At 40.2% G+C, this 24,715-nt stretch overlaps 1 protein-coding gene across 2 annotated transcripts in view; it reads right to left on the reverse strand.

Moving 5' to 3' along the window:
- Positions 1-24,715, reverse strand: part of eif4g3a (eukaryotic translation initiation factor 4 gamma, 3a) — a 54,261-nt gene that overhangs the window by 27,233 nt on the left and 2,313 nt on the right. For both annotated transcript variants that reach the window (XM_080461622.1, XM_080461623.1), the window contains exons 2-7: positions 15,274-15,346; positions 12,166-12,333; positions 9,670-9,762; positions 9,377-9,436; positions 7,940-7,972; positions 761-940 (exon numbers count right to left, since the gene is read on the reverse strand). In XM_080461622.1, coding sequence (XP_080317748.1) covers positions 761-940; positions 7,940-7,972; positions 9,377-9,436; positions 9,670-9,762; positions 12,166-12,333; positions 15,274-15,346 — 607 coding nt within the window. The remainder of the gene's footprint in view (positions 1-760; positions 941-7,939; positions 7,973-9,376; positions 9,437-9,669; positions 9,763-12,165; positions 12,334-15,273; positions 15,347-24,715) is intronic.

Genomic DNA, 24,715 nt, shown 5'->3' on the forward strand with positions numbered 1-24,715 from the left:
ACATAGAACAGCTTTTAAGATCGGCACAATACAGAGAAAGACATCCAAGCTAGTCTTTTTCTAAATAAATAGGCCGATAGCAAATTCATGGAATTTATTTGCGAGAACTGCCTTTCAGATTTTCTCCAACTATTCACAGAATAAATTCATCCATCTTTATCGCTTTATATATATGGCAGCACAGAGAGCAAAGAAGCCCAGACATCTATGTCCCATGCAACTTCCTGCCGCCCTGGGCCAGTTGGAAGTGCCTGGCAAAGAAAGAATTCCCCCCAGGGATTAAAAAAATACTCTGATTCCGATTCTAAACCTCCAAAGGGAGGCGACCAGGGGGCGTCCTAATCAAAGTTCAACTTTGACTTTGACGCCCGCCACCCTGCAGAAAATGCTCGTTTCGGCTGCTTGTAGCCGCGATCTCATTCTTTGAATCAAAGATCCTGACCATAGGTGAGGGAGTGGATGTAGACCGACTGGTAAACGGAGAGCTTTGCTTTACAGCAGCTGGAAATCACAAGTAATCATGTAGATGATTGTAGCTTATATGTCAATAATGAACTTAATGATTTATCAGATGGCACTGTTGCAGCAGGAGTTAAAAAAATACCCCATCATTTATTTAAGGGGGTGTTAAATGTTGGAGCTGGAAGCTGGAGAGGATTCATAATACTGGTCTAGATTCTGCCTAGACCTGATATACCAGTCATAAGTTTTATTTCCAAGTAATTATTCAAATTTGAAGAATTGACGGAACTCATCTTACCTGTGGGATGTAGTACTGTGCAGCCTGTGGGGAAGGGAAAGGCATGGGTGCCATGGTCATCATGATTGGTTGATTAGTGGGGTAGACAGCGGCGGTGGGAGTCTGTGAGCCAGGCCGTATGGAGGGCGTGTTCGTCGGGATAGTGGGCCTCGCAGTCTGCATTTGAGTCCTCTGAAAAAACTAAAAAAAAAAAAAAAAAAAAAAAAAAGACAAAGACAACAAAAGACATTAAATACTAACCCAGAAGTTGCAGTTGTAGTTTCAGCATGTCGCCATACTTTATCTATTTTCACAAGCCAGTGCAATTTTTCCAGATGTCTTCACTACTTGTTCAACAGTGAGCCCCGTTTTTTTTTTTTTTTTTTTTTTAACAGCAGACTGCGGCAGATCATAGCAAAAAATCCACTCTCAGACAAAAGACAAGCTTCTTTTCAAGTAGAGAGACACTGTAACACATTCATAGCGAACTTATGATCCCTACTAAGAATCGTCTTAACAAAAACCTCTTGGAAATTACTATTTTATATACTTTTTTCTGAGAAATCAAATCTATACAAAAAAAAGGGCACCAACCTGCATTTACCTTTGTTTGAATATTTTATTACACAATTTGTAATCCCACAATCCTCTAACAAGACACCAGACAGACTTAACCAAGTCATTCAAAGAGGCACAATTTGAGTCGGAGAAATCCACTGCACAGGAGTCTTCCAAATCCCATTTAAAAAAAACTAAAACTGTTATCAATCATGTTGCATTATTCCATTATTCGCCAGAGCTATATATATATATATATATATATATATATATATATATATATATATATATATATATATATATGACACTTCATGCCATCTCTAATTAATACACACTGATGTAACTTCCTACAGCTATTAAGCTATGAAGAGTTTCAGTGACTAGTATTCTTAGCTTTATAAAGAGACATTTGTTTTAGATTTTTACAATAGAGCCTGGTTAATCGCTGACTTATTCTTAGAGACATGCATCACTTATTGCGGTTTTCTTGTGGAAGCCCTGAACAATTGCAGAGGTTTCCCCATGTTCAGTCTTTCTTATCAATATCATAGTATTTAGTCCAGCTGCCTTACACCGCACAGCTGCAAAAGAAAGAAAATGCTAAGGGATTGGAGAATGTGTTCAACAAACGTTTGTGTTCCTAGACTGCTTGACCAATTGGGCGGTTACTCTAAATGTGGGACACCTGGTGCGACTCCGGTCATATTGTACGAATATGGTCTTTTCTGGTGCATCATAGAGTGAGGCAGATAGAGACATTAGTCTTCGTGGCATAAGTCTTCATCGTCTATAGTTTCTCACATGCACATGTTGCAATTACTTAAAAGTTGCCTATTGTATTGGCTTTTGAGTTTGGACAGCACATAAAAGTTAATGTTGAGAGTAATTATGCGCAGAGCCTGAAGTAAGACCACTACCAACAGCTGTGGCCGACTTCCAAACAACTAGGACTCAAGCTGGGAATACCCAACCACAATGCTTGTATGCACCAGTGAAGGAGAGCCAACTAAACAATGCTGTAAAACTGTCTAAAAATACCCAGGAGGGAAATCACCTTTATCATAATAAATCAAGTTCAATGGCTTTATTGTAAATGGCTCTGTGGAAATCTGGGCAATTACCAGGAAACTTTTTATTAGCAGCTATATGAAGTCAAATTCAGTTAAACTGGAAGGCTGGCAAAACGAGAAAAATAAAGGAACAGATAAAACAACTTTGTTACAGTACTGCTTTTTATTAACAGTGTTAATTACTCAAGTCAGACACTTCTATTTTCACATGGAAATCGAAAGGCAGAAAAAATATTTCCATGTATATCTGGAGAAAACATATCTCATCTTTTTCATTCAGTCATGCTGTTCATTTAAACTGCAAGTTTAACAATAAATTATGAATGAAGGGGGGCGGGGAGGGGCAAAATTATGAAATGAAAATTCCAGTAATCATCCCCCACAGAATAAGAGACGGGACATAGGGACAAAATGATAACTCTCTACTGAGAGTACACTGAAAATGATGGGAAGTGCAGGGTTCAGAGTCAGGAGAGCTGCGATCATTTCAGGATGATCCACGTCATGCCATGCACGTCTGCAGACACTTAAGACACGGAGGGAAATGTTACCTGGATGGGCCTGAATCCTCCCTTGGGTATTGAAAGCAGGAAAGAGAAAAGAGCCAATGGGAGACCGCACTGGTGAGACTTAAGTAACCACATACATCAACAGGAAACGGTCCAATTATTTTCATTCACCTTAGACTGAGAATGATCCTGAGCCACTTTGTTCACTAAAAATAGCCCAAACAATGGAAATTAACCAGTGAGTGTGGGGTGCTGTATCACTGAGTGGGAGGTTAAATGGAAAAAGCTTAAAAGTCACGGTCAAAATGTCACATTGGTACTCGACTTGTGGCGAACTTGATGTAACATGCACAGATACCCAGCATGCAAATAGGGCTCTGATTCAAAAATGCATTTCTCTTCAAGGCGTATTTTCTTTCTCCAACTGCGTGGATCAAGTCTACGGCCAGGCTACCTCACATTTTCAAACTGCCATTTCCCAGCCCCACTGAGAACTGGCCGTCACCTGCGACACTTACTTAGCAACCAGGGATTAGTGTTAAGGGCCACATGCCAAGGGTGAGCAGCAGACACTCGACTGCATCATGGAGCTCAGGCTCACGTTTACTCTCCTGGAAAGTTCCTATTGTGGCTTGTTGAACTTGATATTCTTTTGTCTGGTTTCGTAATTGTATAAAAGACATAATAACATCTGTTATAATGCGATGAGATAACAAGGTGAACTGTCACAATAACCCGAAACATCCTGTCACAAAATATGTCATCTTCATGTTCTGTATGTCTGAGTGTGTGAGTGTTGCTGAAAATGCTGAAAGTGTCATTTCCATTCTTTAGAGCAAATAAAACGGAGGAAATGCATGATACCCACCGTTTTTTCATGGCAGTGGCGGATTTCAAACATGTCTGCTGTGTGCATATGCTAATGAAAGCAAACCAGTTACAATAATATTAAAACCTCATACTTGTTTTGAAGCAGATATGCACTTTCCCCAGATAAGCTTTCTGGCTTGGATGCACTCTTTACAGTGAATGGAGTGTGTTTCAAGGGACAATAGCCGTTTTCTCTATTGGTATAAAAGGCCACTGTTCAGCTTCATCTGCTTTCCGATTCCACTTCCGTGGTGGCACAAGAATTCTCAGCGCCAGTTTGTGACAGCCTGAGCATGCACTTGGGTGTGTATGTAATGCCAACAAACTCACTCGTTACACTTTGACACCACACTATTATTAGTCTGTATGAAATGTGTCCATGCAGAAGCTCCCAGAAGGTGAGGATATAAGACAAGTAACACTGGGCATCTATTGGGGACGTGGAGGTGTGAATAACATGTCAATCTTGAAAAACTGGCAGCTGTATAAATCATTACAGTGTGAAACAACAAACACAAGGAGAGCAAGAGGCCGCTCGGCCTCAATGTCAGTGCCGAGACATGTCTGAGTCGGTTAGCATACACAAGGTAATAGACGGACAGGACCATAAATACTCAACTGTCAGACATGAAGACATTTACATGCCCTTCATAATCCGTCCACATTGGTTCACAAAGTGTCAACGGTTCAACAGGACCCGGGCTGTTTACACAAGTGTCAGCCATGAAAACAGACAAACACTGGGACGGTCTACACACAATTGTCGTGGCTTCTTTGCTTGACCACAATCTGACCCATATTACATAGTTTGCTTTCACACAAAAAAAAACAAAAACAAAAAAAAAGCCTGTAATTACAGCGTGATTCTGAAACTTTTCATATAAGAAAGACGAAAGAATCTGAATCTCATAGGATTCATTCTTACAATCGTTTTGTCACTGCTAAATGTGGCATGTAGTTGTGATTGCAAAGAACTCCAGACCACAAGGCTTTCCCAAGCAACTATAAAACCAGCCCAGTTAATTGCAGTACCTTGGTGTTACTACTGGAAACAAATCAGACCAGTTCCATGAGGTTATTGCACAAAGTGACAATTTTAGCTACACAAGCACCAAAATAATCATGTTCCTATTCTTATTTAGATCCGTGACGTGTCGAAGCTAAATATTTGGCAAATGTTTGGGACAACTAGTTTGGTTAATAACCACAATGTCTCCTCTTCGGGTCAATTGGAAATAAATGATTATCTATATATATAATCATTTATTTCCAATTGACCCGAAGAGGAGACATTGTGGTTATTATATATATATATATATATATATATATATATATATATATATATATAAACTATAGCATTACAGTTTTAGTACTAGAAACGGGAGTAGAACTGTACAAATGTCATCAAAGGGCACTTCAGCCAGCATGTCAACTGAAAGTAATTCAACAACTATTTTCCCTAAACGCTTGTGCATTTGGACATAGCAGCCCAAATATTTGAACAATCTTTTGTTCTTCAGTACTTGTTTTGTGTTTAAAGAACAGAGTAATGGATACTAATTGTAAAGCTAGAATGTAATAGTTCTGTTTTAAAGAGCTGTGCACATGTTATAGCCCATACAACATATATACAGATCGCAAACGTTTATAAAAGACGGAAATCTGTCATTCAGCTCCTACAGCTATCTTCCAAACTATAACTAATTCCTGCCAACAAGCACTGAAATTTTGGGTGAAACCTGGACAGGTCACATGACTATCACACTTATTTACTGAGAGTCCATTTAGAATCAGCAATCAGCCTATCCAGGATGTTTTGCATTATGTATACATACAAAGTCTGGACGATCAGCAAATGGGTTTGCTCTAGGCAAATTATGTAGGGTCATACTGCAAGCAGCTGAACAGTTTCAAATTGCATTGTATACAAAAGGACTTAGATTATCCATGGGAGGAGGAAATATTTGTATAATGGTTCAGTTGATTTTAGATACAATAAGCAGATCAAAGTGAGCTTTTTTTTTTTTTTTTTTTTTTTAAACTCATCTTAAAACATGAACTTGAATTTGGCATAGAAACACACACCAGAAAACACGGCAGCATCATTGTCAGAGAACTTTTTCTTTGAACACGATCAGCATGCAACCTGACAACTGGAACCTCAATAGATTCACTTCAGGAACTTGGGAGACTCAAACAAAAAGGTCAGGTTGCAGTTTGAAACAAGAAGAGAAATAAGGCAGTTTTCTACTGGAGTGAAATAATTAAACAAAAATCCACCTTTCAAATTCACGCCTGAAATGTGGAGAATAAAAGGAACACCGCGAATCGCCTCATCTGTCAAACATTGCGGCTGTTTGGTTGATGATTTCACTGATGACGGGCAGCAGGATGAATGCGGACGTATATCTGTGTGCGTCTATTCAATCAAATGTATCAAAATCGCAACTTCTAACTGAACAAACAGAAAGCAACCATTAAGGGTTTGCAGGATGAAGAAGCAAAACATAACTGACTGCCAGAGTAAATCTGATCTCAACCAGTTATACTGGATGAAAACAACGGTAAGAGACGCCCCGCAATAAGCAAGAATTGACTGTGGCAGTAGTGAACTTTTGGAAAAATGTCATGTGTGTTTGCTGACGACTATAAGCTTTTGTTAATGTTTTTTAAAATAAAACCAACAAACAAAAAAAACCCAACCCAACAGAAGTCTCTGTGTTGACGAAGACATACTAAAATGGAAACCTGACAAAATAAGGCCCTTCATTTCAGGTTATATTTCTAAACCACAAAGAACCGATGTTTATCGGCACTACTTCTTCAGTCTGAAGCGCATTTATACAGTACAATAAAGAGAAACACAAACTGTGCACAGGATGTACAACACCACTCGGGTTGCTCCCAGCTGTACATTGTGACAATATAAGCAGTTAATTCCGATAAACCTCAAGGTCCCATCAAATGTTGCAACTTTTTAACTGCCTTTTTCAACACAAATCAGAATTTTGCAAGTTTTGCCTCAACGTTAACCAAGGCTGAAACAAATTGTTTGTTACAGCTGTTAACGGTTTTCCCTTGAGTATAAAAAACACCTGATGTTTGATCTATATTTGCATGTGTCTAAGTGATACAGTGCACATTCCTTAATGTTATGGCCGTAACAACAATAAGAACCTACATTCTATGATCGCAATCTAATGGTATGTAATATTGTGTTTTTCCCTTCATTTCAGACGACCCTGTTCTTCTGAAGTCACAATTTATACGTTATCAAGCAGCTGCACGCAGTCAAGACTGCCAGCTGTCACTTTCACTACCGCTTGACATTACCAGTTATCAGACTTATGGGGTCCGAACGTTTGAATACAAATCCAGTATCAACTGCATCAGGGTCACTAAGGAGGATGTGGGTTTGAGTCTGGGCCCGACCTTCCGATTCCTTCCAGAATTTAAAAACATGTATCTGAGGCTAGTGACGACTCCAAATTGTCCGTGGGTTTGAATGTTTGGGTGTTTGATTGTCTGTCTCTCTGTGTTTGCCCTGTGATGGACTGGCGACCTGTCCAGGGTATACCTGGCCTTCACCCGTTGTTAGCTGGGATTAGTTCCAGCACCCTGCAACACTGAATCGATTGAGGTGGTATAGAAGATGGATGTCTGCCATGGACTTGGACACATCAAAATACACCCTGTGCATAGCAAGCACTTTCGATCTCACTGTTGTTGAAAAGTGTTAAAACAGGCCTTTTAGAATCAATAACAACCGAGAATAATGAGTAAGAGAGGCCAGGAGACAACAAATTGCACAAAAAGTTACTTGTTTAACATGGAGCTTGACATTGAAAGCCCACAAGCTCCATTACAAATTTCTGGAATGAACCAGCTCACTCACAGGATATAAATAAATGCGAAATCCTCGAAAGTCACAACCAGGGAACAACACTGTGCACCTGGCTGGACATCATAATTAACTAGCTCCAAAACATCACAGGACAATGAAAAAAATAAAACAACCTCTTAAACCAATTCCAAGACATTTGGAGGGCTTCGAAGCAGATTTTTTTTTTGGTCTTTTTGAGGAACAGCATACGCCCTAAAAACAGCTCTTTGCCAGCAGGGACCTGCAAACTGCTTTGATGATGATGATGCAAGAAAGGGAGCAGGAGGGGTGTTCAGCGGGGGTAAATTACCTGATGGTGGGTTGGTCGAGGGCCCGTAGCAAACTGGTGGGGGAGGGAGGAGAGGTCCAGCAGGGGTATTGAAGCAGTGATGGCAAAGCAGGGAGAAGAAAGAGCACAAGAAAGACACAGATACAGTATAAGATGAGCGATGGAGGCCTACGTTTGAAAATATACTATACAACAACAGAGCAACAAAGCTTTAAAGGACACATGGCACATGATGCAGCTCCAGTCCACAGGCACAGTGTGTATTTGCATTTACCAGCTTGAGTACCACAAATAGTGGGTTCACATGAGGCCACAGATATTGTTCTGGAAAATTATCAAATACAGAAGAAGAAAAAAACAGTTTACATTCTATGAAGCATTCTGTAGAGGAGATAACCATTTTTCAGGGTGGCAGACTTTCTCAAAGGTAAATGCACAGTTTGAGCCAAGACTTACTGTATGTGTAAATACACACTGACTGAGGTCTGGTAAGACTTTCTCTCCTGATGGGGGCTGGGCAAGAGCCTGGCATGACTCATAAATAATGCAAAGTCAATATCATATTTGAATTTTGTTTTTTAAACTAAGCTTTTCATGGTGTGAGATTATAGACAAAACATTTTGAGGTGCTGTCTGTTTTAAAATGGCTTTTCCTGCCTACACTCAACAAACCCAATAAAACGGCTGGATTTTTCTAAAGAATTTCATACAAACACTAGCAAACAACAAAAATAAACTAAGAAGCATAGCCAGTCACAACTGAAACTTGAGCCAAGAAAAAAGGGAAAAAAGCAATAAAATAAATACTCAAATGCTTTACAAAAAAAAATAAAACCCTCTTCAGGGTTAATGATGCAGTTTAATTTCTGAGTCTAGACGCCTTAAGGAGCCAACAAAATAGAAAGCTTAAATTTCCCTTCAAATCTAAACAAAGAAACTGGCTAAACAATGCACCCAAGTCATTCCCTATCAGTCAAGCTTATTTCTATTTATAAGAGAAAAAAAGACAAATTAAAAAAAATAATAATAATAAATCACTAGAAAGACTAATTTAATCGATTTTAAGCGGTTTAACTTGAAAAATACCGCCTGATGGGTTTTAGTTTGACATCAAGTTCAGCAATTTACCAATCACTTTATTTCTGCTAAGAGAACTACTGATCTGGCAAAATCTTTTGTATTTCCTTTCCCATTTTCTTCTGAAATCCTACACTCAGACAGCCAATATTTCTAGTCTTCTAGTCTAAACTTTCTAATCTGTATATGTATATATATACACGGTAAAACTTTTAAAACATATTTCTACTACGCTAACATTGCATTATGGATTACACTACTACATATCAAACTGTATTATGTGTTAAATGCTTATGATGAAGCGCAGTGTGTGTGGTCAAATTTCTAGATAGCATATACATGATAGTAGAGATAAAAGGTAAAGGTAAAAAAAAAAATTACATAGAGCAGACTCATGTCCAGTAAGCCATCAGCGATACCACCACCACCCACAATCAGCTTCTAAGGAGTGAATGAAGGAGACCAAATTAAATAAATGCAACATATGTTCAAGTACCTCATGGCCACAATCAAAGATCAGCCAACAACTGCCAAGCTTCATGTGGCTTCTGAACACTTGCTCAATGAAACTTCTTTTTTTTTTTTTTTTTTCAAATACAGTCACACTGAACCTCAAACTGCTTGGGTACTAGGAGGCAGGTGTGCTGTAAATCATGAGCTGGAGGAGCACTCACCGGGCGACTCTGTGGCTGTGCATTCATTGGCTGTGTCTGTTGAGAATACACTAAAGGAGCGGAGCCAGCATTTTGCCCAGGGTTGTATGGGGACTGTTAAAAGAAGAGATGTAAAAAGAGAGAGAAAAAAAAACAAAAACAACAAAGTATCTGTTATGTACTGATCAAAATATAAACAGCCGTCAGTCATTTCATTTAGACATTATGCATAAAAAAACAAAAAAAAACAATATACCATTTATAACAGGACTTAGTTGCTTTGGATGTTTCTGGGAGAAAGTGTTTTCAACTGGGGTTTATGTACTTCTTAAAGATAATTGATGCCCTCAAGGACGCTAAATCCTGTGTTCCTTTATTCTTCATCCTGTGTGCAGCGGAGCTAGGCAGAGGTGGGTTTAAGCAGGATCTGCTTACTCTTCTTCAAGCTGCCGCTGAGACGTTTGCGATAATTTAAGTTTGTGCTGGCTGACGAGACTATTTATAGAAGGCTGGTAAGAGACTCGAGCTGCTTTAAGGTGAGGCAGTGGGCCATTAGGCTATAACCGTGGAGTGGAACAACTAGATTCTTTGCAAGCATAATCGCATACTTTCAGAGAGGCGCTGAGTCACAGAGTCATCATGCTTATAAACAAGAGCAGCACAAAGATGCCGGCATTACCACAACACCAACACTGCCTGGTACCGTTTATGTCTTCGTTATTAGGGGACTGGCCTTACATAGTCACCTGTGTATGTTGACGTATTTTAATGAACAATCGGGGCAAACCAATAGATGGAGTACAGAGAGGCGAAAGAGAGGACATCTTATTGTAACACTCATCCCTGACTTAATATTGTTCTTCAGCTCCTATGAATTTTATCATTGCCCTTACCCACCTTCATCTATTTCACTTGCAGAAAGAAAAAGAAGGTGAAGAAAGATTTTTAACTGTAAATACATCAAGAATTCCTCTCAACTCCTCTTAAATGAGTTACATTTTTTGGTCTACTTTTAATGTGACCATAATGATTCTGCCAATATCTCTGTATGGGTGAAGGACTTTATATGCATATCTCAAGTCTAAATAATTATTCTGCACAATAGCCTTTTACAGAGGTTTGACCAGGAGCCTCGAAATGGAAGACAGTCCGTTCAAAGGTTTACAATGCACATCATTTTGCAGATAAAATAGAATTCCACAGTCAATAGAATTGAATTCCACAGTTAACCTATGCAGCCAAATAAATCACCAAACAGACACTGTTCAAAGACAGAATACAACCAAAAGTCATAAAATACACACTCACCAGCCACTTTCATAAAGAACATTTTCGTGATTTAATATTTTCAACTCCACCATTAAAAAAATCTAATAAATTCGATTCTAAAAAATATTCAATTAAATTGAATGTTTCTATTTTGAGAGTGTAGTTAACAGTATTGTGGGAGTGGACTGCATTATGTTGGAAATTGTTCCTTTGCCTTTTTATTAGGTATAAAAAGAACATATGTACAAGAGAAACCTTTTTTGTAATAAAGTATTTTGACTACTTCCTTAATCCTGAAAGGAGTAGAGTATAGAAATAGATTTTATATAATGCAATTCAGTTGATATTACTTTGTGAACACTGGATTTATGGCTGGACTGCTGCACCATAGATTGTACCATAGATTTTGTAAATAACTGGGTGAAGAGTGGATCCTGACATATACACTTACACATGTATATAGTTCAAAATATACTGACCATTAACTTGACCTCATGGTGTTGTAGACACACTATACTGCCATGACTGATCTGAAGTCAACGTGACCCTTTGACGTTAAAGGACTTTCGCAGGCTCAAAAAATGTTTTCCGACTGTTTCTGCACATTTTCTCCCGGTGCTCTACTTTTCGGTGTTAGCCTTTAAATATATGGGTCACTTACAAGTGAAGGTCTGTGTGTACAATTAGTTCTCAAACAGACTTTTACCCTAACCAGGCTGCAATGTTTATCTTTGTTTTGCTACATGCACTCTGGGCTTTTCTCTTCGCAGCCTCTTATCAGGAATGTCAGGTCGGTACACAGAAAACATTAAAGCCCTGTTTAACTATATGCAATCATTATTGTGGTTCGGTCTGTTTGAATCCTTCAAGTCACCAGAGTTCCCTTAAAACAATGCAGTCATGCACACGTTACCTACTGGTGGATTACAAATGTAATCAAACAGAAATAAAAATGACAATAATAGTAAAACTGGGAGAAAAATGAAAAACAACCAATAGCAGGTAGAGGGGAAAAAGGGAAGAAATGAATAGATTGGGTATTTTATTCCAATTATTGCTAATGTTTTAAACACTGGTTATGCAGATGACTTATTATTACAGACAAAAAGAAGATACGGGTGTAAACAAAAGCAGTGTTTTTAAATCCAATTTGGACTTTATATTAGGAAAAGAAAGAGAGCAGATAAATGAAAACGACCGACAGTGAGCATGCAGAGAGGATGACGGCGGTCACAGTAATAAACTCACCCCTCCGCCTGCCTCCCAGCCCTTAGGGTAGCGATATGGGGAAGCTGTGGGTACTGATACCTGAGAGAGCACCGGGGAGTGAGCATGACCAGGTGGGGTGCCGGCCAAGTTAGGATGTCCCTTTGTGATGTCGTGAGCAGTGTAAGGAGGGCCAGCGTGCCTGGGTACCTGTGTGACATGAAGCAATGAAGTTAGATGCGCAAAATGAGATAATATGTCAGACTGGTGTAGCGGAGGAACAGCACGGGTGGGATTCCAGTAGTCATTAGTTCCCCTGCCGAGTAATGTAAATTCAGCACTCAAGCAGCGGGATTAGCCCCACTGTGTACAGACGTGCTATAGGCACGGCTATAGAAGCATGCTGCGGTTGGCTAAAAACTCAGATCAGGCCTGTTCTGCAGCGGGCAACACTATGCTGTGTAAGGAAGTCTGGGGCCTCATATGGCAAAAGTGGACTGAGTAATCGCGTTACAATGCCCGTTATCTGTAATAGATAGAGAGCACCTGGTACAATAAGATACAACAGAGTCATGCTGAACAAATCTCATTGATATTAGCCAACAGAGGGTTCAGGGAGTGGCCATCAGACACAAACAGTATCCAGTAAGGATGAGGTGTGATTCAGTCCTCAGTCTGTGGTGTGGCAGAGTGGGCCTTGGCTGCTGCAGCTACGGGCTGGCACCACTGCAGGTGCCGCTTGTTGCTGCAGCATGCCTGCCACACCAGGGAATGAGACAGGATACTGCAGGAGGAAAGCAGAAAGCAGACACTGAAGCAGAACGGAAAGCCGGGTAACCCACCTCTTCTCCTCCAGAGTCTGTTTTTTCTCTCACAAAGCCTGGCATCAATGAAGGGATTTAAGAGCTCGTGGATGCAGCGACTGACGGCAAGATTTAAAAAATCGCCATCATCAAATAAGATGTATTTATTCTGCCAAGTGATGCAGCCTACGTTCAGTGCGGCTTCTATAGCATCACTCCCTTATGCATCTCTGCACCTTCTCTGTGTGGCCCACTTCCCTCAGATGACCTGGGATAAAGCAACTAATCTAGCTGCTGTTGCCAGGGGAGGAGCCTGCTCTGCTTCAGGCGAGTGACTGATTCTGAGGACATGCAGCAATGATGCGATGGGGGAGGGGAAGCAAGAGGCTATAAGGGGGCTTTACATGAGAGAAAGGGGAAAGAGGAGTAAAGCCTACATCCACCTTGCAGGTCAACCCTATAGACACGACTAGTATTGAATATTTCCACCAGTGTCATCATTATTCCAGCCCAATGCTGAATACCACACTTTCCATGCTCAAAATCTTGTAAACCCTCCAATGCTTCCAGATATGTTATGTCGCAGTGAATAAACAAGCACACAGCTGAATAGCCTGTCTCCAAGCACACAGTGGCACTCCTTGTGCTATGTGCCGGTACCTACAATGCCTCCCACACTATCAAACCTTGAAACATTTTCTTTGGGGAAGCCAGGGGTTAGACAATAGAAAAATCCAGCGGGAAGCAAGAAAAACTGAGGATTCAATATTTTCCAACAAATGACCACTGCAAGCGTTAAGAGTCCAACATCCTGGTGAACTGCATTTGTCAGTTTCACTGGATGCGAGAAAAATCAATACAGTGAAAATGTAATCAATTCCTATCATCCTATTGTCTTAAAAAGATTAATTCACAGGATGTGCCTCAGTGTAGGGGTCTTTGAATTTAATGGTGGGATTACCACTCATCAGCATCTAACAGCATCTAAGTCGACAAAGCCTTTAACAGACCTAATCAAAGTCACCAGGTCATGACACACATCTCTTTTGGGCGTAGGATCCCCAGCCGGGAAGCATAGTGCAAGGTTTTCTTCAAACACTGCTCAACATCCAAACTCAAATACTTAAGAGAAAAAGAGAATCTTGTCGGATACCTTTGGGGGGATGCAGTCTGTGCGGCTTACCAGTGAAGATATAACAATAATACTATGGAGAACTCTATTTGTCTACCTGATTCCTCTAACTTATGCGGATGCTTCAGACAAGATCAATTGAAAGCACTGATAAACATGGGACAGGTATTATGCCAGAAATCTTATATAAGAAATGTTAATGAGTCAGTGAATGCCGGGGTCCCCTGAGGTGACATATTTCCACGGCAGGCCGAGTGCGGTCACATCACAGCATCTGAACCAGTACGGCTCCCTCTGTTTGGAATTAACAACACAAATGCATGTATACAGAGCCAGGAAACAGGAAACTCAAAGCTTTTATGTTGTTCAGTGTAAAAAAAATCCTTATGTCATCTCTGTGCTAAAAGCAAACTCAGTGACTTGTCCTGCATTGAACCTCTACCGGGCTCTATAATGGCTGCAACAGTTCAGACATCACAAACAACAAAAACACAGTTTTGTTTTTTTCATGCTGTTATTTGAATAATCATACCACAAATGTTTTGGTTGACACTGTTGAGGCATTTCATGAAAGAATCTTCATCAAAACATGATTATAATGACGGAAAAAAAAAACAAATGGTGTGACAAGAGCTTTCATTTTCCTGTCAGCTAAGGTGGAATAAAGATAAAACCCTACTGGTGTACTGACAGCATCAATTCAGTTTCGGTGTCCGCAATGATGGCAATGTGAAAGTTACCAATTTTGGTGATTTGTCTGATTGCATTGCAGCGTTTGGCCAATAATTGTGTTAACAATAATGTTTTCTTAACTTGCTGATTTTAGATTTTTTTAACAACGGTACTAGTCAAAGTCATTTTGGCTTTTTGAGGCAACTCTGCATCCAGATTTAAGAAATCCTGAAAAGGCAAAAGCAGCAGTAAGTCTGTATTCAACATGTTCATTAAATATTGCAATGCTTTTGCAACCTGAAAACACCACAGAATTACATCACTTTTACCAACATATACATATTTACATGCTGTGTACCTTAAGTCTGTGTTTTAGGTGTAAAATCAAACTTGCCACAACTTGAAGCAGATACAGCTGTTGAATGAGTGCATGCATTACTTTACTCCAAACATAAACTTTGAAACTGTGTATACACTGTGGCACAAAGTGTATGCAGGTGTGATGTGCATGTGTGTGAAAATATTCAGCATGCGGTGACTCACGCTGTAGACTGCAGCGACTCCAGGCTGTGTAGAAAAGATTCGGTCGTCCAGTGAGGGCTGAACCCTGGGGATTCTGGAAGGGGTGCATTAAGGAAAGATCTGCAAAGGCAATTAGAGGGTAAACGGGTTGCACTGCTAGATAAGAGTTGAACAGCTCAACAGGTGAGATTCCTGTCATGCCTTAGGTATTTGTGAGTCTAACTATTGTTGATTAAAGCACACGAAGAGACTCTGAAAGTTTCCTGCTTAGCAAACACTGACGCGGCTCGGCTGAAATTACTTCATGCTGCTGTTTTATACAACACTTTCAGCTCATTCACATCCACCAGGCTTTCCTCAAACCCCAATAGCCTGCATAGTTTGATTTCAAGGATCCCCCAACCACACCACCCCGCCCAAAATGCCCCATCTCTGAAAGTACACTATGTACCTTCACCATTTTGTAAGAGTTAAAGGGAAAAGCTGAAATGGATTTCTGGGCTACTTTAGTCAGGGGACAGCCAGAGCACATGATTAGACAACTGTTCAGCCATTACACAAGGTACACACTGCATTTGCTAATAATTCTCTTCATCTTATTTAAACAGAAGAATAATAGGTCAAGACCATGCATCAATTTACAGAAGTTGAGGCTTCAACAATTCTTTAATATACAATCCTAGCAGCTGATAACTTTCTCTACAGCTTCTGAAATATTTAGTAATGAGAATCACTTGCGAGACATCAGTCAGATATAGGAATACAACAGAGGGAATGTGTAATAGCCACATACAAGAGGAAAGCCCTGTGGTTAGTAACCTGCTCAGGCAGAAGACTCACACACTGCTGATCACATGGTTTAAGGGAAACCGAACGTCTGGCTTTCTTCCTTTCACCCAAATCACGCCTCTCTTTGCCCTAAGCCCTCTTCCTTTACTCCGCTCTAGCCTGCAGGCGATGTCATCTCTTTTGGCGCCATGCCAGCACCAGATAGGGAGGGGGAATGTAAAGAAAGAAAAGAATCATTTAAAAAGAGGGCTGCGATTCAAAATGCAGGCGCACAGCAGGAAACATTATCTGTTTCATTGCCCAGAATTTGGAAAAACAACAAGCCCACACCCCCTCCACCACTCGCAAACACACATACACACACACAAACACAGAAATTAAGGGTAATTGGAGGTTGAGTCTCTTCACAATGGTATGCGAGGTGAGGATGAGCACATAATCTGTGGGAAACAATTTTAACCTGTTCTTATGTACCCTGAGCGGCAGAAGAAAAAATACTTCCCACATGATTCTAATACCAGAAGGAAATATTGCATCAGTGATTCACATATCAATATAATGATCAGGCTATTAGGCACCACTTCAACCGCTTCTCGTGGGAGGGCAATATGACACATTCATAGTATTTCAGTATCAGTGAGAACACAGATCTGAAACATTTGTTTTTAGACTGTAAAACAACACAGAAAACTCTTTTTTAGGACTTCAGCAATCTCTCTCTATATAGTTGGTCAAATTTCCGCTCAAGGGGTCAAAAATCATATAAATCAATATCAATAACAAGCTGAATCGATTAATTGAAATTATTTCCTGACCAGTGTGTGTGTGTGTGTGTGTGTGTGTGTGTGTGTGTGTGTGTGTGTGTCAGACAGAGAAAAAGGCAGGAGGCGGGTCTATCAATAGTGGGACAACCTGATCTGCTCTACATGGCAGGCGCAGCTGTGGGGACTGTGAACGTGAGGTCGGAGAGCCAAAAGTTGAGATTCGAAACCAAGGAGAACCCTGCGACGGCAACAGGTGCAATTCCACCTGGGAGTTAGGTTGAAGGCAAGCCAGCCCAGGTTGGTGCAGGAAGAGAAACTCCAAAACCAATCAGCCGAGAAGAGGCAGATAAATGTGCCACAAAAATTGGCACACCTGATTTTCTTACAATGGATGATTTGAATGTCTCAAAGCCTGCAAGCAGATTAGTAGTTGTTTTTTTTTTATCCCAGAAGAAAACACCTGCAGCCACTCAAAACAGTGTTGTGTGACAAACTGGGCTCATTGTAGGAAAAGCAACACTTGGGTCACGCCTTTGTTATGAACACTTTCAACACGTCAACAAAACAATCTGGATCGCTGAACTGATTTGGTTTGTCTTTCCACGTTATTTTAGAGACAAAAATAAGATGACCAAGAGTAACTATTTATGAAAAGTCATCAATTAATTTGGCAATTAAGACTGATGGCTTCGGTTAAACGTTAGATTTTAATGGCAACTTAAATGTTTATGGAGTGCCATACTTCAGTGATCATGCTGAGAAAACAAAATGTCCTGAGGTGAAACATCATTTATATCAGGCAAGGCACACGGGTGGCCGGGCAGACCAGATGGATGAAAACACTTTGGAGACAAGCTCTGCTGCATGCATCAGGCCCAACCATGAAAGTGGCTGACCGCACTAATTAGACATAAGTCATTTGTTTGATCTCCATTAATTTTCTGCTTTGGGAGAGAGGGTGACCACATTGTCAACCGAAAGACTCGCGATAGAGTTCCTGCTTCAGAAAGAGTGGAAGCGTTGCTGAAAAATTACCTGCACGCATACAGCTGATCCAAATGACATAAAAATTGTGAGAGATTCATATTTGTCACGGCTGAGATTAAAGGGAAGCAGCCCAAAAGTCAAGTTGACCTTAAAACTGGAAGCCATTTAGGCTGAAAGCTCTTGTGAACAGTCACAAGACTTTTTTGGTTTTTTACTGCACTCTGAGAAACAAGCAAATGTCAACATTTGGGTCAACAGTGCATTTTTATTAGAAGACTAGTTTGTTTAAATGTAGTAATAATGGCAAACTTCCAACTATTTGGAATCAAGCCATTTTGCTGCCTTGGCATTTATTATGCTTGTTGTTTGTGTAACTTGCAAGATAACAACAGGCAGCTACAAACACCTCTATACTCTATCGCAAAGTTTCCAAAAGGTGGCCAGACTTAAAAGAGTTTCCCCCTTAAATCAGATGCCTTGTTTCACAAAGTAAACTTACTGACATTAGTTGCGATCTGGTATAGCTTAAGCAGCCAGTTTAGCAGAGCAGAAACGTATTAAGAGAGCATGAGGTCACATACGTTTCGGAAAAGGTGAAATAAATTCAAACAATGTGTGAAAATCTACTTAGGTTTATGGCCCAGCATAAAGCAAAATAAACTCCCGGTACAACACTAACATAAAATTAGAGGGGAGCAACTAAAGGATATTACTTTCAGCTCGGAAGCTCTTAAGCTATTTTTAAATAATGTCACTAATCTAAAGGAGTGTGTGAATACAGACGGTAACAATTTGGAATTTCTCAAATCGACAGAAGATTTTCCCCAGGGTTCAATTTTGAGGCTTTTTTATTTTCAATTTTTAGGAATAATCTAGAGAGGGCTGTTAATGCATCGGTACATTTTTATGTTGATGACACTTGCCATTTGTTTTGTGTGTTGGGCATTATCAAGCACACACAGACAACAGCACTGGTATATTTGAGTCAACAAAGCACAGAAATTGGAAATATTACCTTTTCATACTCTACCATATGGTTGGGGAATAATTCAAAGAACACAAATCAAGCTAGAAACACTGATATCGCTCAATCCGAGAGGAATGTTTGGATTTCATGATACTTGCATTCATGTCTTGTGGGTTTCTGTCTCATACTGACCACTATCATCGGTAGGTTTCCCTTGATTAGAGATATTTAGCTCAATGGGACTTCCAGGTAAACTAAAGAAGAATTTTCCTGAGGAAATCAGAAAGTAGTTTCAACCAATCCCCCCCATGTCCCTTGACCCCAGTGACCTTAAAGCCTCATTTAGGCAGGAAAAGCTGCTGCAGCTCCAGCTTCATCATTAGCTTACTGTAAAGCCATTTAAGTGCTGAGTGTGTGAGAGCAAGAGAAAGGGAACGAGAGGAAGAGATACGGCCTCACAAATAGCAGAGGGTGTGATCAAGCGGATGATACAGCTCAATAAACTGTAATCTGCTAACACTGAAAAAAAAAATATGAATGAATCAAATCTGCAGAGTGAACAACCTAACTTGTAAATAAATCACAGGAAATAATAAAAAAAGAAAAGGAAAAAAAACAAACAGCAAGAGAGTCAGGCTGTTCCACTTGTGCTGACTGTGCAGGTCTGCAGACAAATATCACATCGATCAACCAATCCTGTCGGCACTGCCTTATGATTACACACATAAAATGTCTTTGCACACAGCAAAGATTGTCTCGTCACACAACTGAAGCATGCGCTTCACACGGAGAAACGGAACCTTTCACATCTCATTTGACAGACGCAGACGACCTGGAAATCTCAGTGCAGAGGGCTCAAAAGTGGAGGTACAGGAAGTGAGCGGCGACGGCCCAGATGGTGCAGATTCAGACCCTCCTTCTCCATGCTGGCTCACTGGCCACACGCGCACGTGCACACACGCACGCATACACAGCGGGATAAAAGCGAAGCTCACAAAGCTCTCACTGCCTGCCTGCTGTTGCTGAGACTGCTCTTTCACTACAGTGGGAACAATAGGAGGTAGGTTGGTGGATTCAACTCTAACAAACCAAATCTTGAGCAACAATGGCTCCGGATGCAGACATCAGAGATCCTATTTGTTTTCAAGTTTTAATTTAAGGGCACAACTAGTCAAGAAGCAACTCTGCAGTGCAAAAACCCAAAATCTTACCAAGTGTATTTGTCTTGCCTTTAGTCAAAATGTCTCCTCCTGATTGATTTAAGATACATTTACCTAACAAGTAATATTTCAGCAAGACAGAGGTACTTGTTTTAAGACAATGCATTTTAAATATCTTGTTAGGTCAAACAATCTTGAAATTATCTTGTTTTGAGTTGTATTTTAGAAGAAACCAGGTTTATTTGACATTTTTGAAGCTGAGGTGTGATTTGTACAAGATAGGTAATCTTCATTTAAGAAATACACTTTACTTGATTCAAGTGAATGCATTTCATTTTAAAACCCAAAGGTTCATGCAAAATATTACAATAGTAATAAAATGACCAAGCACGCGATAAACCAATATGTTCCAAGTTACCCCTTTCTTTATGTTTCAGTATTGCGAGGCACATAATCATGGAGAAATGATTACGTGGTAACAAGATTAAATCAATATTTTCAAGCTCAAGACAATCACTTATCACCTGTAGGGCGAGACATTCTCAATACTGCTTTAACATCTGTTAAAGGTTGAACGTGTTGGTGGCACTGGATTTAACAATGAAGACACTGGACTCTTTTCAGAGCCCGTGGAACTTTTACAACTGCACATCTACAACCTATAGTTACTGAAGGACAAAACCCTATTAGTACTTATTACGATGTATAGACTCAAGTATATCTGAAATGCAGCCAGGCACATTGAAATGAGAAACTATATCGCTTACCGCTACTTGGTACTAAATACAAATATTAGCTGGGAGATGATGTGTCAAAAGCAGAGGGTCTTACCAGAATTCAGAAAGAAGCAATGAATTCTTATTCACCAGGTTACTGGCTTATGTTTGAATCAGACATATAAGTCCCACTAAACGTGCTGCAATGAAACACTGAAGATAAACCCAACCGATACATGAAAAAAGAAAAACATTCTCAGAAAACCCGATCGGCATTAACATGCTGACAGAGATGATTGAACAAGGCTGAGAGACGACATGTTTTGTAAGTGAAGCCCAACTGTTAAAATCATCTTTGTTTCCTTGACAAACATAAGAGATACTTCCTTTCTACAGGTTTTAATTTGATGCTTCCAAATAAATCTGAGCTTTTCAAAAACATCAAAAATACTGACTAAAGTGACATAAATCATGTTTGCATGTTCTGCATGTCAACATATTTAGACATTAAGGTTAGATCCCTGCTGTTTTTCATTTTGTGATTTCATACCTGTGGCCAGGGGAGGAAGTCAGCGCTTGTCAATTTCTTGCAAGGCATACAAACAGAATAGCAGCAAATCATACTGTATGTTGAACGGATATCGCCTGATCACAATAATCAGAACTGCAAAGCTTATGCTAAATGAAGAAACTACACAAGGGTACGAGTTCATTATTGCCATTGAGCACATACTCTATCACGTGATTGGAATAAACATATTTAGCTTCTGCAAATTTGTGTTCTTATACTAGGTGGAAAATACTACTTACTGATAAACTTAGATATAATTTTGAATTCTAATGGTTTGCAAAAGTAGTACGAACTATACAAAAAAAGTTAGCTTTTGATCACCTTTCTGAGACATGTAATACTTAAAACAAAACAAAAAACCTATGTGAGGTACCTATATGACAAATATATTATGTTTTAGGCCACACATTAAAATAGTGCTTCTATTAAAGCCTGTATTTTATTATTCTGACCTAAAATCTATTAAAAAGAATGGAAACCTAAAGGTGCAGAAATCTGATTTTCAAGGTTTCAAGACTCCTTCCTCTAAAGATCCATTGGTAACTATGACTTGCATAGCTCAGTGTTTATATGGTTTTCAGAACAATCACAAGGAAAACATCTTCTCATCTGCTAACTGATGACGCAATTGTCAGGTTGCAGTGTGCATGCAGTACTGCCTTGGTACGCCGATAAGACAAAGCATATTTTCTTGATCTGATACACTACTGGCATATTACGAGCAAAAGTTGCATCATTATTTGCTGAAAAGTGGTCGTGAATATTCTCAACTTCATCGCTGACCTTCCAGAATCACTGTGTGGGTGGGATGGCTCCCTGAATGCAACTAACTGTAAATACTAACACTACCACAAAGATTGAGCACTGTTACCACAAGATACTGATGCCAGCTACGTATAAAAGACCTTTCTAAGAGTAAATACAGAATAAACATGCACAACGATATGTAAATGTCACTTTATACCTAAAACATGGGGAAATGACTGGCGCAGAGCAGGATATCTTCTCCAACCAGGCTACTCCCTCTCTGGAAAGAACAGTCCTGCATGCTGGCTCATAACAACTCAGCAGTTTATTTATAACATCCCACAGTGAGTATGCTCATGAGAATATCTTCTCATGCAGGCTGCACACACCTGTCCTGAAATACAGGACTACTGTGCTGTGTGACCGACCAGCTGGGTACATACGTTACGTAGCTCTACTGCTTAACTGACAAGAGAGTGCCACTGCACGCCTAGCCTACTGGTACCATGAAACATTACTGCTCGGTACTGGGAAATGCTGCAATTCTTTGTGCAAAAACACAAACAAAGAGCCCAGGAAAGAAAAATGTTGAGAAAAAAAAAAAACACCCAAAAAACTGGCAAGGTTTTCAGTGATAGAATATAAACAGGTCTATTTAAAGTGAGATGGAAGCACAATACCATGAACATGAAATGAGAGAGGGGTTCAAGGGGTGCACAGAGAGGGGAGAAAGGGGTGGGGGTGGGGGGGGGGGGGGGGGGGGTGGATGTAGGAGAAGCCCTCAGTTTTCTCAGCTGAGCCTGAAGCGGGGTGAGGTGAGCTGAGGGGGGATGGAAGGAAACGAGGGAGGGCTGAGGCAGGCTGGGTGACCTGGGCCTTTGTTGGCAGATGGTGGGAAGCGCCACCTTGGCCTCTCACTCTGAATGCTAAGCAGCAGTGCTATTGTCTGAAAAGTGCAGCAGCCGACGCATGCGCCGGGCGTCTCTCTAGCAACCAGGAACAGAAACAGACTCCCCCCATCCACTGCACGCATGCACACACACACACACACCATCAGGTCTGTCGCTCAACCCCTGTGAAATTCTCAACTCCACAGACACACACACCAAAATCCTCAAAGTCGGGATTCCCATATAGCCGGAGCAATGACCAGACCGAGCAGCACACTCCCACACTTGTGACCTCAGAGGCCTAGAGAGAGTGAGGGGTCAGACGAGTGGCAACACTCCTGTGTTCATATAGACAGGAAAATCAAATGCTGCAAATGGCTAGTGGCGTGGTAACAAAACCAAGGGTCCAAGCACTGCCACTGGGGTGTAGCAATTAAAAATGGAGATCCTGGGATGAATTTGTGTAGTTTTTGAGTACTTTTACTATGTTGATACTTCTCTTTTTATGTATTTTTTTGTTAACTCTGTCAACATATGCAGGAATAAACCAAAAGAATATTCTCTAGTCATTGATATTCAACACAATCTGACAGCCCCACAAAATACAGACTACAAAACTACCAACCACCAATTCCAGCAAGTCTGCAAACCACCGTCTTAACAGACAGAATAACTTTGAGTCCTTTACAGTAATGAACTGAATATATTTTGGTTGTAAACTGGCGAGGACAAACCAGACACTTGATAAATTAAAATCTTTTTCATCTATTTTATTTTAAATCTTTTTTGCTATTTTAAAAACCAAGCAATAATGAGGCACTTGCATTGAATGACAGTTGCAATAATTAAGCATATTGTATTATCAAAAGGATCCATTTATTACACCTACACCTGATGCACTGAGATTTTTTGCTTTTTATATATCCAACTCCTTAATATACAGCAAAACCTCAGGTTGATCTTAATGTAAACATATACTGCAATAAGCCTTAAGAGGTGTGCTGCAGTTTGCATCTGAGAGTGGTAGTTGTACTGACAGGTCAGACAGTCAGATTTTGTATATATAATATTTTTGATGGAGGGAAAACATAGCTGCTTAAGTGACTAAAAAGCATAGTAATGCTAAAGTGGCGTGAGAATATTTTCCACCACTTTTTTTTCCCAGAAGTATACCTCGGTCTTCCACAATGAGTGCTCTAAGTGAATGTAGAGGGGTGCTGTTCTGTACTCAGACAGCCGGCACTTTGCTGCCATACGTCTGAAACTAGGTTAAGCAAATTTTACAGTCATTTCAGCAGCCTTGAGAGTCAAAAGAGGACATGGCACCTCGGATAAAGAGACCATTATCTTTTGAGTAACGTTAGGTTTACTCATGTAATTCACAGACGTCTCCAAAAACATCCTGACACAGCACGAGCAGGAGAGATCCTCACGCTGCCACCTGCTATAACCAGCTACTTACTGCCCCTTACAGATGTCACAAACACAGGGTGGCTGTGATCGTGGGAGGCAGGAAATCAGGTTGAGACATCACACCTCAAAGCTCAGCCACAACTGAGGCTGTCAGATCACAAAAACACACGTCTCTCTGCCACTGGCAGGCAGGAGACATCAACTTAATCCTCTCCCTCACACTACTGACACCATGCTGTAAATAAAACAGGAGGTGACATAACCATAGTGACTTCGCTCCACCAAAAGTAGGGTAAATTGATACTGGGTCAACACTGAATAAACTCAAAGGTGAAGGTATAAATGGAAAGGCAATGATAATGCCAGTACATCAAACAATGTTGGAAATGTCAGCAGAGATTTTTTGGCGAACAACGAAACAAATAAGCAATTTTAACTGTTAATATTAAATGATCACGG

This window comes from Lipophrys pholis, assembly GCF_963383615.2.
Source record: "Lipophrys pholis genome assembly, chromosome: 4".
Lineage (NCBI taxonomy): Eukaryota > Metazoa > Chordata > Actinopteri > Blenniiformes > Blenniidae > Lipophrys > Lipophrys pholis.